Source organism: Podarcis erhardii (genome assembly GCF_964252035.2).
Source record: "Podarcis erhardii genome assembly, chromosome: 3".
Classification (NCBI taxonomy): domain Eukaryota; kingdom Metazoa; phylum Chordata; class Lepidosauria; order Squamata; family Lacertidae; genus Podarcis; species Podarcis erhardii.
Genome location: NC_138507.1, coordinates 61,750,456 through 61,766,224, shown reverse-complemented (window position 1 = coordinate 61,766,224; position 15,769 = coordinate 61,750,456). Strand labels below are relative to the sequence as shown.

Below are 15,769 nucleotides of genomic sequence, written 5' to 3'. Positions count from 1 at the left end.
GTTAGTATCTGAAAACTCCAAAGTGGTGCAGGACAAAAAAGCTGCTCCATCCAGCCGCCCCACCTCTGCCGCTTTAGGACAGAATGCCAGCAGTGCTGGAGCCAAGCCAGGTATCAGTTTGTGAACTTTTCATTTCTTTCACTGGCCTAGAAATGTATTTTTAAAACCCCTTTTAACAATGTATTTCACCTCTTTCACAGATGTTTTCAGTCACAGGTATCACTGAACTTTTAATTACAGACGGCAACTATTTCATGTGGGGGGGGGGTCCGTTTCTGGCCCCACACGTATTAGCAGAGCATGTATAAGTGTGCCCCCCCCATTCTGCCTCCCGTTCCTCCTCATTTCTGCCCTTTTCCAGATCCAAAAGGACCTGCACGTTAGTGATCATGCATCAATTGGACCTGTATTTTCAGATAATAGACAAGAAACATTGAAACAAACCGATAGGCAAACCGATACTGTATTTGTATATTATTCTATGCATTTACATAGAGTGAGAAATAGTTCTTGCAAAGTCATGAAACCCAGGAAATTGATGTTCCCTTTAACGGCGTACTGTATGTACAGACAAACTATTCCTTTGCAAAGCTAAACGATACATCTTAGGGTCAGTCATACCGTGACCAATCTCTTTGTGAGTGTGCTCAGATGCTCTTGGGTCTCTGCACTTCCAGTGCTGAGCATTGTAAATGTATTTCATAAGCACCAGGTGAAATGAAATTCTGGATATGCTCAGTCTCACACTCCAGTTTTATTTTGCTTACTTTACAGGATTCAGAGAAAAAATACACTGCTAGGCTTTACTGAATATATTGTCCTAGCTGCACATTTCCTTTTTTTCTACCCTCTGGCAAGCACAGTGTTAAATGAGTCAGGAAAGAGTTCTGTTTTCTTGAATATACACATCACTTTAACAACTGTCTGAATGCCTTCTGTTCTTCAGCTCAGATTTGAAAGGCAGTTCATTATAAATTGTGAGAAATAAAGGACTCTCAAATCCTGTGAAATGTTTCATTCCCCTATTGCATATCTTAAATTTTATATATCGAGTGACAGGACGTCAGCTGGTCAGTTGCACCCATAACACAGTTGCTGGCACCTGGGCATTCTGCCAAGTAATTAACCTTTCATTCAGTACCCCTAAAACAAAAGTTATAAAGGCAAGATCTATGGCATGTGACAACAGAGGAAAATAAGTCTGCTTAGTTAAATAATGCCACCATCTTTGAGGTCTGAGACTCTTCTGTGTTTGAAGAGTTAGCTTTTGTTCTTGAGATCACAGTGGTATACAACATAAGCTTTCACATGTGGTTTGCATGGAACAAAACATGCGTTTTCTGATAAATGCTGCAGTGTATACAGGCTGTTGGTATATAATTTGAGCAGTTTTTTGGACCAGGGTTTTTAGTAAGTAAGTAAATAAGTAAGTAAATCCCCGAACATCTAACACTTGAGGTTGGATCTTGAGAAATGGCAGTGGAAGAAGGGGTGTGGAAGGTGACTTTCTGACTCCCTTCACCCCCAGTCACCCCCAAAGCCTCCAAACAACCTCACATGAAGGTCAAGAAACCCTATTGAATAGGTGGAGCTTCAGGATAGGGGAATAAAGATGGAGAAGATAACCCTGAAAACTGGACAGAAGCTCCTTCCATCTACCCCTTCCATCGCTGGTGTTTCTCTGGATCCAACCAATGGCCTGTTAAGTTCTTACTTAGGTAGAAATTCAGTGTCTCAGTAGTTTCACTTCACACTGAAGGGTGGAGCTCATGTGAACAGTTGCTCGTCTATAAGAGAGAGAGAGAAACCCTATATATATATATATATATGTTTTCTATGTGAAAGGATTTTTATATGGGAACATCCAGTCCCACCTGCTTTCTGAAGTGCTGCAACACAGACAGAAGCTGACCACCTCTTTGGGAACTGGGCCTTAAGTGTTATTCTAATAATTAATTGGATGCCATTCAAAGTGGTTCTTTTTTTCTTTAGACAGAGAGATCCCAAGTTCATAGCAATTAAATATGTGAAAGTAATGATATGTGAAAGGTCTTAAATGGTAACATTACAGTTGCTTGTTAATTGCTTTTAGAATGTTGCTTTTTCTAATATGACATCTCAAGTCTTCTACTATTTTACAGACCCTGCGCCAGTACTGAAAGTTGATGAAAGGCAGCGACTTGCTCGAGAACGGAGAGAAGAACGGGAAAAGCTGTTAGGTGAGTCATACTCAATGTACTCTTTCTAGCTGGTGATTCTCATCAGTTATAACATGCTTATCATTTGACATCTATATTATACGTTAAACAGCATGAGTTACAAGACTATAATTAAATGTGTACTTTTAGCCATTAAAAATAGTTCATGGAATTTAATGACTAGATCTCTGAGGTCTGATCAACACGTGGTCCTAGCACATAAGTTGTCCATGTGCTGGAGCATAGACATGTCCTCCTCACATATGATATTGTGTACAGAGAGGGATTTGTGTTCATACAAGAAAGTTCAGCATGTGGTGGAGCAGAACATGCCAACCCAAGTCTTGTTGTCAGGCCTACATTGGATAAAGTAGTATTACTTAGCACGGGAAGTACATATTGTCATTAATCTGAAAAAGACTTTTGTGTGTCTTGGTTCTACTCACACAATAAGTGCAAACCGGCAGGAGCTACTGCAGGTTCTGGAACGCTATTGTCAGTCTCCATCCATGACATTTCAAAATAACCAATGCCTGCAATAGGATATACATTGGAGAGCCATGTGAGCCTTCCACCTGTAGAGGGCACAGCAGAAAAGGCTGTCTTGCCCAGTTGCTGCCCACCTCTCCTCAGGTCATGGGATGACCTCTAAAGACTATCTAAGTGTACGGACTGGTTGCCATGCATTTTCTTATTGTTCACATTTGAAAATGAAGTTTTGCACCTCCTGCAAGGGTATTTCTTCTCTGAAGTTCTAAGGTTGAACTCACAGTGTCCCACAAAAACATAAATGCTTCTTCTTTTATGGAAGAGGCAGAGATCTACTGAAGGCTCCTGCTGGAGGAAAGGAGGGAAGATGGTTTTCACCAATTTTACTCCCTTCAAACCCCCAATTCTATTTCCCATACTTTTCCAGAAGGTTTTTCTCTCCCTCCTCCTTCCGGTGAGAGTGTCCTGTGAAAAGAGTTCTACTTACAGGAGCTCTGGATCAAAGTCATCTTGTTTCGTTTTGGGGTGGGTTTCATTTTTGACATGGTTTCATAGCAAACTAAAATATGATGTATGCAGAACCTTCTTATTGCAATGGTATTATAAAGATAGTCAACATGGTAAGCTCCAAATGTTTATAACTACAGCTCCCATTATTACTGATAATTGAGCAAGCTGGTTGGGACTGTAATCCAGCAACAACTGCAATGCATCACTGGCTGCCCCTGTTCCATAAGAAAGATCCTGTTGGATCAGGGTGAAAGATCCTTCTAGTCCAGTGCTCTGATTCCCACAGTAGACAATCAGAGGCCTCGGGCAAGCAAAGCCTACAAGTGGAACATGAAGGTAATAGCCCTTCTTCCTGTAACAGCTCTTTGACAACTGGTGTCTGGTGGCATCTCACCTCTGAACCTGGAATTTCCATGTACAGTGGTACCTCGGGTTACATACGCTTCAGGTCACAGACTCCGCTAACCCAGAAATATTACCTCAGGTTAAGAACTTTGCTTCAGGATGAGAACATAAATCGTGCAGCGGCGGCACGGCAGCAGCAGGAGGCCCCATTAGCTAAAGTGGTGCTTCAGGTTAAGAACAGTTTCAGGTTAAGAACAGACCTCCAGAACTAATTAAGTACTTAACCCGAGGTACCACTGTAGCCGTTATGGCTAGTAGACTTATCCTCTGTGAACTTTTCTACTCCCCTTATAAAGCCATCTTAGCTAGTGGGCATCACCATATCTTGTGGTAGCAAATTTCATGGATTAATGGTGCACATTGTGAAGACATACTTCCTTTGTTTGTCTTGTGTCACCTGCCATTGGATGACCTCAAGTTCTGTTTTTATGAGGGGAGAGAAAAAAGATTTCTCCATCTTGAAGTCTGTTCCCTTATGTTGAAGTTCCCCATATAGAAAAAAGAGTAAATTGATATCTGCTAATCAGCTAAGTTAGTTTCCACTAATTAATTTTGAGAATTGTTGTTTTGTGAGTGTGCTACAAATCCTGGAGATTCCCAGTGATTTCACAGATCCACCATTTCTGAGGTTCCTTGCCTAGGAACCATGAGGGTTAAGCAGGTTTGAACATATTTTAACTTTTTCTTCTGGCTATACCCAGAGGCATCTGAACTGCCAACCATTCAAAGGAGGAGGAGAAAAAGTTGTTTTTCTTCTTATGTGAATGCAAAGCACAGTGGCTGCCACTCTCAATTTTGTGAAAAATGTCTTCCTCAGTATGATGTCTGTCAACTTGCCATATTTTTAAATAGATCATAATGGCACATTACAGTTGCCTGCAGCTGACCCTGCTGGTGGTGTTTCTTTTGCATTTCAGAAAGAAGAGTAGAAGGCAAAGATACAGTTATTTCACACACTAATCAGACCCTGCACTCTATTATATTTAGACCATAAAGCATAATTGAACTGGTTTGAGAGTACAGATAAATAAGCAGTATAAAATTAACAACAGATAAACAAATTCTCTATCTATTTACCTGTCAAATCTGTAAATCATATGCTCTTTCGTGCATTTGGACATACATTTCTGCAAAACAGCTGTGTTTTTCATGTTCTCTTCCATTTATGTCTGTTTATTCCGTAATAATTTTATTCCATGTACTATAGAACAGGAAGCTGTCTGGCACTAATCCAGGCTGTTCATCAGTCAGTCTGGTTCTCTTTGATTGGTTTGACCATATTGCCCAAACTCTCAGGATTCAGTTGAACAGCATGGCTCTAACTTGAAGGGACAGTGCAAGGCACCAGTGTAAAGCAAAACTATGGACTTGAAGCAAAAGTTCCTTTTCCATCTTGGGGGGGGGGGATAGTATGCGAAGTGTCCCTCATATTTTACACCCAGTGGGTCTAGTCAAATGCCTTGGACACCTTCAGACTTGAATCCTGCAGTGTGGTCTGTGTGTGGCTGCCCTGGAAGAGTTTTTAGAAACTGCAGCTGGTGCAGAATGCTTTCTGGTGCCTATTTCTTGGACTATGTTACACTGGCCTTATACCAGTTGTGTTGGCTTCAGATTCATTTCAGGGCCCTATTCAAGGTGCTGGTTATTACTTAGAAAACTCTTAAATGGCATGGGGCCAGGATAGCTGAAAAACTCCCTTCTTCCATTTGAATCTAGCTGTGGTTTACTATTTTTTTCCCCCCTGAGGGTCCTGATTTATGCTGAGAAGGTGCTTGTAGCATCCAGCTTCTCAGTTAAGTAGCTTTCCTCCACAGCCCAGGGCTCTCCTGGTGTTTTGAACTCCAACTCTCATAAATCCCATCGTGCACAGGAAATGAGCAGGGATTATGGGAATTGTAGGCGAACAACACCTGGAGGATGTTAGGTTGGGGAAGCCTGGGTTAATGCTTTATTTTTATTTTATTTTATTGTTGGTTTAATGCTTTATGGTTGTTAAGCTGACAATTCATGTTCAAAGGTGCTTTCCTTTTTCCTGTTAGGAAAACGTAGCAAACTTCCTGCTCCCTTTATGTAAACTGTTCTTAGAATAACACACACACACACACACACACACAATATTAGCAGACACCTTACACAAAAACAGTCCCAAAGCACAACAAATACACAACATCTTGATACCGAAATGACAGCACCAGCATAAAACCAGCATTTTTTAAAAAAACAAACAAACAGCTGCATAGTAGTATTTATTTAGATAACTCACCCAACTTATACTCACCCTGCTTCCCTGAAAGGAGTTGAAACAGCAGATAATTGCTTTATGCAGTCTGGCATTCTAAAAATATTCAGTCTGCCTCAGCAAGCTGCAGGAGTTGTGGGATTTTGTAACACTTCATTTAGAGTGTAAGTGCTGATGCCTTGTTCTGTCTATATAAATTTTGATGTAGATCAGTTTTTCACTCCAGTTGCAAATAGGCAGAAATGCAGTTTAGTAAGCAACTAATTCCCTTCCCTCCTCCTGAAATGAGCCTCGTCACTAACTAATAGAAGGAACATTTCCTAGACAGGGTAGACGAACCCTTGGGGTCCTGTGGGCACATTTGTAAAGCAGGTGTTGTGGATATCACACACATACACACTACAACCTATTCTGTTGGCTACAATAGAATGCCAGTCTTAATTTCAGAAGGGAGGGGGAACCTGCGGACACCAGGGAAGGCCTCTGTGGGCACATGTGTGCCCTCGGGCACAACGTTGGTGACTGGTATACCCTATTCAGTTTCTTCTTCCACTTTCTAAAACTATTTTATTGGTCATCCAGGAGAAATGGTTATACAGTGGTACCTCAGGTTACATACGCTTCAGGTTACAGACTCCGCTAACCCAGAAATAGTGCTTCAGGTTAAGAATTTTGCTTCAGGATGAGAACAGAAATTGGGTTCTGGCGGCGTGGCAGCAGCAGGAGGCCCCATTAGCTAAAGTGGTGCTTCAGGTTAAGAACAGTTTCAAGTTAAGTACGGACCTCCAGAACGAATTAAGTACTTAACCTGAGGTACCACTGTACAATAGAGTGAAACCTTAAAGTCTCTCTTTGCTAGAGCTGCATGGTTCAGTAGATGTATGACTCGGTTTGCAGCAGTTTGTTATGGAACGATTTTCCAAAATACAGTATCTTTTTTGGAAGCTGCAGTGGACAGAGTATGACTTCCTCACACCATTAAGCAGCAAGGAGACTGGCTCTTCCATCAGCAGGGCCAAAACAGAACCATGGAGCTGGAGGAGGCATTGTAGGCCATCAAGCTTGAGGCAGAAAATCCAGAGCTAGAGCATCCCCAGGAGATGGCCATCTAGCCTCAGCTGCTATTGCTACTTACTTAGGAGCAGAGGAGTGAGGCTGTGGCCAGGTGAATGCAGTTCAAAGGCAGCAATTTGGTTCTCCTGTTAGTGTTTTTGCACCATACCAATCTCCCTACAACCTCACCCTTTATCTCCCAGTAAGCAATGGCAGTGCAAACAGCTGGGGGTCAGGTGAGAGGCAGCTCCGCACCATGCTGCCCACTACCATCCAGATGTTCAACTGGGGCAGCAGGGAACACTTTTTTGCAGATGCAAAGAAATATTAGGTTTCTCCTTTTCAGCTATAAGACAGACTCATGTGAGTCCCCAGTGTTTGGAAATACAAGATCGGCAAAAAAGTGCATGCAAACACTTTCCAGCATGATACACCAATAATAAACTGGTTTCTTTTTTCTGTGGAGAAATTGCTTGCGATAGGACAATGGAGCCTTCTAAATTAATTTTAAATAATTGCATTTATTGACATTTTTAAATTCATTGACTGATTAGAGGCAGTGTATAAAGGATGATTCTAGGGTTATGATGATTAAGTTGTAATGATAAAGTTTAATAATAACAAAAACTACAGGGTTTATTAAAAGGCAATAAAAGAGCAACAGCATTTTTTTGTAACTTTCTCTGTTGTGGCAATTGAATATTATGCCCATGAGAGTTATTGTCAATAAAATTATTTCCACTTGATTAAAGAGTATACAGTATAATGAACACAAGACTATATAATGAAGGTTAATACTGTTGATCAGATTAGGGTGTTTTTTTGTTCAAGCTGTCTTCTAGATAACTCTTTTTTTCTGTCACCTGCTGAAGTTGCCAAGTCCATTGTGGACCTTTTTGAGGAAGAAAAGAATGTTGCCACTGAGATGTTGGAGGCAGTCTCAGCTTCACATCCTCTCTCTCTTCAGGATAATTTAAAGTCAGCAACTGTTATGTCTTGCAGATGGATGAGAAAGACTGTGTTGAGGGGGGGGGGGGGATAGTTATCTATTAAGGAAAGCAGTTGATGCTTTATGTATCCCCAGCGGCTATGTCTAGATTTAGGCTATGTCTGCATTGCAGATTTATTGCAGCTTCACTTTTTTCAGCTTTGTTTTGAATTCCACAAAACGTATTTCTGTTTCCTTGAATATTCTTCCCAGTTTATCTCTGCATCAAGAAGCCATCCTGTCTGTGTCTGTACATCTACAGACAATTCAAGATTCTTCATTCGTTTCTTTTTCATACTTAATTCCCCTCCCCCTAAATTCTCGTTAATGATGTGGGGGGGATTGGCAGTGGGTCATGCTTACTTTTGAATAAGGCCTTTGTAATTTTTATATTGTTTCTCACTGTGGAGGTATCAGGGCGATGGAGCAATGATAGAGGGCAAACCATAAACAGAGGAAGCACAGAGTTCTTTTTATCTCCTGTTTCCCTTTTGCGCAATTTCCATCTGCATACATTTCAGAGCACTTACTAGGTTAGAGCAGGCCTTGCAGAATCACACTGGGCTTCTTGCCCTCACTATGCAGGCCATCTGCATGTTGCATATGTTGTAAGACAAGCCAAATGTAGACAAGCGCTGAGTGATAGATGAGATTTGGAGAGGGGGTAGCATTATTAACTTATGGCTCAGTCAATATTTATTCCCTGAAGCAATATTGACTTACCACCCATGAGTTTCTATCACTTGAAACTTTTTTCATTTCAAAGAGCAGCATTTCTAACTTATTGTTAATAATTATAACAACTTCGCATTAAGGATTTTTCATAGGGCATTTATATACAGTCATCTCTTTAAAGACCAACAGCAGTAAGATACTTCTGTTAAGCTTTATTTTCTGGTATAACTAGGTCCGGAAGAATATATATCAAACCCTTGAAAAATAGCATCCTTTTGATTTAGTTATTAAAGGTGGCATCCTTCATCAGGATGCCTGCAGTAAAGGGCAAGATGGCATCGCCTTCCCACTCAATGTACAGAAGCTGACTGGACTGCCAGTTGGATCTTACTTCAACCCTGGCAGCGTTATCCAGCTCAGGAAATATGGATGTCTTTATTTAAGTTGATGTGTTGTTTTGTTTTGTTTTGTTTTGTTTTGTTTGCTTGCTTGCTTTGTATATGGTGTGGTATAACACCCTGCTGCTGCACCTTTGGGTTGTTAGTAACGGTTGTTATGCTACAATAACTAACAACCAAACAGCCACTGGTGACAATATAGCATTCTCCATCTTGTGTGAGACAGCAGGCTTGCTGAAGGAGTCCTGGCTGTGCCATGTAGCAATGCACTGCTCTGTCTCCCATCAGAGGGCTGCAGTTACTGCCTTTCCAGCAATTGCCCCTCTTTTTCCTAATGGTAGCATGCCCTCCAACATCCCAGTGATGAAAATGAAGACGGCAGTTCTGTCCGCATGCCCCGTATATGTGTGTGTGTACAGCCTCAGTCGTGGCAGCCAAGTGGAAACTCCACCTTCATGGGCAGTCTACCCACCACTCCTCTCCACCAGCACCAGGCACTGAGCACAAAGATTCTGAATCCCCACCTATCTTCCCTGTCTGGTACTTGAACTCCATGGAGCCGTTGCCTGGCATGCCCTGCTAGAAGCACTCCTTCTGGCTGGCAGCAGGAAGGTGAACATACTGCAGGGCTGGCAGTGGTGGGCAGGCTTGATGAGGACCTTCTGGGTGCCCCCAAGAGCAGCAGTAGTAGCCTGAGTGCAAAGGCTGTCAAAGAGAAAAACAACAGCCAGATGGGCAGGGTATAAATTATTATTATTATTATTATTATTATTATTATTATTATTATTATTATTTTATTTAAAGGCTGTCATCACCACCATTGTCTGGTTCCTTCCTGCCACCAGAAGGAGAGCCGAGCCCAGGCCTCCTCCTTGGAGAAGAAGTAATGGCTGCGCTCTGCTGTGCTCGAACAGAATGCAAGTTACAGAGGGCACACAGAGCACAGCTCCAGTCTCCTGCTAAGATGGGACTGTGCACATTTCTCTCTTATTTAAAATGTGCCAGCTGACTTGCGTGGCACCCAAGAATGAGCGTCTTTGAGTTCCTCACTCTTGCAGGAGACCAAAAGACAGGACATTCCAGGATCCAATCAGAAGCCAGGATGGCTTTTGTAATTCCAGGATGTCCTGGTCAAAACAGAACAAAACAGAACGAGGGCTGGCCCTGTAAAGTACAGAGCTGAATAATAATATCCAGCTTCACTTCCCCCTACTCCTGTCAGGTTAAGTTGGAATCACGGTATTCAAGTGTAGTACAGTAGTAATGCTAATGTTTCTGTAACTGGAGGAACAAGCTATTCTTGTTTTGCTGTCTCGAGTATCAATTATTTGCATTTTGAAATGAACCGTAGCCCGAAAGGATGCCATTGCTATTTGCTTAGATAATCAAGACGTAAGCTAATTTATATAATATATCAGTGCTTGCAAGCTAGAATCTTACCTAATGCCATTGTGTTCTGCTTCAGTTCATTCATAAGAAGAGATTTTTAAATAGCTCCATTTCTCCAACTACCCAGCCGAGATACGCAGAGGAAGATTCTTTGAGATTTCAAAGTGTAAATTAATTTCTTGGCATTCACAGTAGAATCCATAACTTGCCATCAATCTATAATCCAAAACTTATTACCTTGTTGGCAAGCCAGTGAGGGGTGGTGGAAGTTTAGATAAAAATTGTATCAATTGCTTTTTTATTTTTAGCAACCAGAGTTTCAGGTCACCTTCTGAAAATGTCCCCTAATCAGAGCCAGTCTAGCCTGTACTCTGTTATCTGTTCTTAGGAACTGCAGCAGGACTAGTTAAATATTGATCTAGACTGCATTTTATTTTATTTGTTTTGTGTTGCCTGTGCATTTTAATTTTGTTGTGAGCTGCCTGGAAATGTCAGGATATAAATTTTTGAATAAATTAAGAATATAGCATTTATAATGGGTGTTATTCAAGTCCATGTTTGCACTAGTGCAAGAATCAGCACTAGCACAAGGGGTTTTCCCCCCTCCTGCTCCCCCTCACTGTCCCCAAATATGCTCTGGAGGATACGGAGAAAATTCAGATTTAGGGGAATGCAAGGGGAGGTGAAAGAAAGAGATGGTTTCATTGTACAAGGAGAAATTCTTGCTCCGATGAAACAACCTGCTTAGCACTTTGTTGAATACAACCTATTATTATAATGCACTATCATTCCTTTAGGGATAAACAAAAACTTACTCTAAAAAGTTGATGGTTGTGTTGTTTTTTCCTTATTAGTGTGAAATGCTATACAAATTTAATAAATTTTGCCTAAGCTTCTTTATAAAAAAATGTTACAGATCTTCCACCTTGTAAGTACACTTAGAATCACATCCTTAATGCTCCTAAACATTTTAGGTTCAGAGTATCTCAGAAAATGCACCCTAATTTCCAGATCCCTTCTAGGGATGTTATGAAATTACATTCATGAAGACTTCCCATCAAATACTCTGTGTGTGTGTGTGTGTGTGTGTGTGTGAGAGAGAGAGAGAGAGAGAGAGAGAGAGAGAGAGAGAATGAATGATACCTGAGAACATTTTTTTTTTAATGTCCTAAAGTTACACGCAAAATTAAAAGCCTAATACTAATAGAGGCAATGTTGGCAATCCTCAATCCCTTGAAAGTATGTATGTAATAAATAATAATGGTTCCCTTGTCCTTTTTGCAAAAATAGCTCTTCTTAGATTATAGTTATTAAATGCTAAAGGAAAGTTTCAAAACATCGTTGATAATGTGGTAATTTAGCATCTTTTAAAACACCGCCAATGGTAGAATTTCCGCAAATTCCCAAGGTAATTCCCCTCTCCCGCCCATTATTATACAGAAGGGCTGTTAGTACATGTAGATAACACAGAGCTAGATGGACCAATGGTCTGATTCAGTATAATCATGCTCCACTCTAGAAGGTTTTCATAGTGTCTACTTATTGTTAATTTTTAGTACTTGGATATAGAATCCAACTTGTTAGCTATTTATATCAAAGCAAAACATCACCGATAATTGAATTTCTAGTCATGGGTAAAATAATGTACAGTGGTACCTTGGGTTACAGACGCTTCATGTTACAGATTCTGCTAACCCAGAAATAGTACCTCAGGTTAAGAACTTTCCTTCAGGATGAGAACAGAAATTGCACGACGGCCGTGGGAGGCCCCATTAGCTAAAGTGGTGCTTCAGGTTAAGAACAGTTTCAGGTTAAGAACGGACCTCCAGAATGAATTAAGTTCTTAACCCGAGGTGCCACTGTAATAACCAACCTTACTGCAACTAAAATGGGAAATGACCTTAATACTAGAGTGCTGTTAAGGTGTTCAAACTGGGAATGTTGCCAGGCAAACAGCATTGTAAGTGAAATTTCCTTTGTTGCTGTTTAGCGGCAAGAGAAGCTGCCTGGGTAGAAAAAGAAGAGAGAGCAAGGCAATATTATGAGAAACACCTAGAGGAGCGCAAAAAGAAATTAGAAGAGCAGAGACTAAAAGAAGAGAGAAGGCGAGCTGCAGTGGAGGAAAAACGCCGACAGCGGATAGAAGAGGACAAGGTAAGCGGACTGTCCTAGGGGGATCTTATGGGAAGCTGAATTTCCACCTTCAGCAGTGAAAACACATTTACTTTTTTGCCACTAGCATCAATGTAGGCTCCTTCCTGCATTCTTCCCATTGTGTATACAGTTTTAGATGTATTTAGATTTTTTAAATTGTTTTATTGCTGGTGTGTTTGAGGCCCTGGGCTCCTTTGGATGGAAGGTAAGGATATGAATTTAAGAAATAAATGACTTGCAGGTAGGCAGGAAAAGTCTGTGAGCCTCAATGAGCAGCAATGACCACCGATACAGCAGGAGTGGCTCTTTGGGCACACCTGAAGATGAACGCATTGTACCCTTGTTGATTGCATTGTTGCTGTCAAAATGTGGCTGTATCTGTTTCAGACATTTAGCTGTGTGTTATCTCATTAGGAGCGCCATGAAGCAGTCGTGCGGCGCACAATTGAGAGGAGCCAGAAGCCGAAACAAAAGCAAAATAGGTGGTCCTGGGGAGGTGCACTTCATAACAGCAGCAGCATTAACAATACAGGTAAAACAGGAGACCAGGTGTCTCAGCCTGGCTCCCTGTCTTTGTGCTAATATGGGTTTATGGACTGTGACTGAGGAAGCTTGTCCACTCTTCTTGCCTTTTCTGCCTAAGCACTTACAAATGAGAAATTGAACTAATGCTTTAAGAACTGACTGCTCTTTTTCCCTCCATCTGTATTTGCACTTAATTTGCTTTGTTCGTCTCTTTCGCTCTCTTTCTGCCTGTCTCTTCTCTGACCTTGTGTGTGTGTGCCAGCAGTCTTTCGGTCTAAGACAAACTTTTGAAAACTCATGTACTTGCCGAACTTTATTAATATGAGTATTTAGGGAAACAATGTGAATTCTTATATAAAAAGTAGAAGTGGGGGTTTATTTTGTTGCTGCTTTAAAAGCCAGTGTTTGGGGTGGGTGGGTGGCGTGTCCACTCATCAGCATAACTAATATTCATTAATATTGAAAAGCTTTTTAAGTAGTTTTCTCCTTTCCTCTGAAAAAGTTCAGTTTGACAAAATATCAGGTACAAAATAAATCATGCAGTATTTTCCCCAAGCGCATTCTGTGTATGCAGGTGTCATGTGATGGCTTTAATTCTAAAGAGATGCCCAGTACGCTTTAACATTTGCCTATATATCGAATACTTTCTTCTACACAAGCTCAATAATGGGTGTTACTGCCTTTATCATGAAATAAATATGTGTATCATTGCGCTTACCAAGAGCAAGTACTTCCTATTACTACTAATTTCATTGTGTTGCAAAATCAATAAACAGTTGCTTTTCCATAACAATGTTTTACTTACTCTCTTTGCTTCTCTCTTTATAACTTGTTTGCTGCCTTTTAAATTTTTCTTTACTTTTGAAAATCATTGTCTTGCATTCTGTCCCTAGGTTATTTTGTTGAATCATCATTCACCTTTCTCGATTTAGCAGGCTTGGAGTACCACTTCAGACCTCTGGGTGGTGCTAGAAAACCCGGTACATAAACCCCTGTGATTTTGTTGGTTTTATTTTTATCACCAGTAGCTTATCTCCTCAGAATAGGACCAGTACACCAGTAACTAAACCATCCTTCGTTAGAGACAGTGCATGCCTAACACTTGCCGCATAGACTAGAGCTGATAGATAGCCCCTGCCGTCTTCATATTTACCAAGCTATTATTGGGTGACTTAAAGAATGTGGCACAGCTTCTCAAAATACAGCATACAGTTTTGAAGGAATTCTGTTTATATACAGTATTTGGACTCTTCTCCCCCCCCGCCCCCCCCCACTTTCAGAAGCAAACAACATTTTCAAAATTCCTTTTGGGGGAATATAGTTGTTCAGTTCTTTTTTTTATCCTCCTTTCTCCCCACTTCCCACCTCTCATTTACAACTGAAATCCCTTTAAACTGTGCGCTTACCTTTCCGTGCTCTTGAAGTAACTGTTAAGTTCTCAGCATAGCACAGCTGCTGACTTTGCAGCATTGGAAGAGAAGGGTGATGCAGCGTGATAGTGCATTCTCAAACCAAGCCAGCATTTAGGGAAAGTAAAATAAACCCCATTACAAAGTATGTGTGCTGCAGATTGCCCTTCAGATTACCATTCACTCCTCCCTCCCCTCTCTCCATACATGCAGTTTCTGTCTATCCAAACACACGTGGCAGATGGCATTCTGGTCATGTCTGCTTCAGTGCTCTCTCCTAGCACTTCTTCATTTTTCCTTTCTAACCTCTCTCACCACTCACAACAGCTTTTTGCAACCCCCCCTCCCAGCCCCCATGCTTTCTCCTCACACTACTAGTTGCTTATTTTCTGTTATAGAAAAAAGAATGTCATACTAAAATTGCAGATTTTTCTGGCCTATCCTGTTTTTTGTTTTTAAAAAGGCTGGTGGCGGAGGAGAAATTTCACTCTAGGATTGCAAAATGGCTAGGATTGTATATCATGCTAGTGTAAATGGTGGAGAGGATAAGAAAAAGTGGATATGGACAATGAAAAAAGTCCTAATAAAAAGCAGCATATAGGTGTTGGTATAATGGCTGGAATGATTAGGATAGTATGACATTTGTCCAAATGGCCATTCAATAATGGATGCTTTTGGTAAGGCATCTATTGTATGTGACACCAACTTTTCCCTTTGGGGGAAGAACCCTCAAAATTACGTATTTGTTATTTAAATTTATATCCCACCTTTTCAGACAATGATAAAATAAAACAATCGCATTAACGTATGAAACACACATAAAATAAACAAACAGCAAATATGGGCAGATATCCCTATTTGCTTCAGGGCACAGGGTTAGATTTGTGCAAGCCTCTGCCCAAATAAGTTCTCATATACTTATGGATTTTTTAAAAATTTTATATATGTTAACTATAGCAGTATATAAATAGTTTTTATAATTAAAAAAACAAAGTCCATTAAATCAGCTTTATATCCTCTATAATTTATTTACAGGAATTCTTAGAACTTTGAGTCTGCCTAACTTTTGGTCCCCTTCTTTGGTCTCCTTTCTTGGCATAGTGTGCTGGCTGTATTCACTCCTGTCTCATCTTAATAATACAGGTGCTCATGATTCTGAAGCATCCTGGTCAAAAGACTTACTTCCTTCTGGTTTGCATGACACATAAGCTAATATGTGGCTTACCAAGACTGAAAATTCAGGCTCCTGGAAAGAAGTTTGCATCCCCTTTGCCCCTGCTATGTCTTTTTTTTTTTTTGCTCCTACTACATGCTGGGCTACACCAAGCTTACACTTA

The 15,769-nt window shown here is 40.7% G+C and overlaps 1 protein-coding gene across 4 annotated transcripts in view; it reads left to right on the top strand.

Moving 5' to 3' along the window:
* Window positions 1-15,769, top strand: part of MAP7 (microtubule associated protein 7) — a 97,763-nt gene that overhangs the window by 57,117 nt on the left and 24,877 nt on the right. For all 4 annotated transcript variants that reach the window (XM_081855293.1, XM_081855292.1, XM_081855290.1 and 1 more), the window contains exons 2-5: window positions 6-110; window positions 2,142-2,219; window positions 12,335-12,498; window positions 12,913-13,030. In XM_081855293.1, the coding sequence (XP_081711419.1) occupies window positions 6-110; window positions 2,142-2,219; window positions 12,335-12,498; window positions 12,913-13,030 (465 nt within the window). The remainder of the gene's footprint in view (window positions 1-5; window positions 111-2,141; window positions 2,220-12,334; window positions 12,499-12,912; window positions 13,031-15,769) is intronic.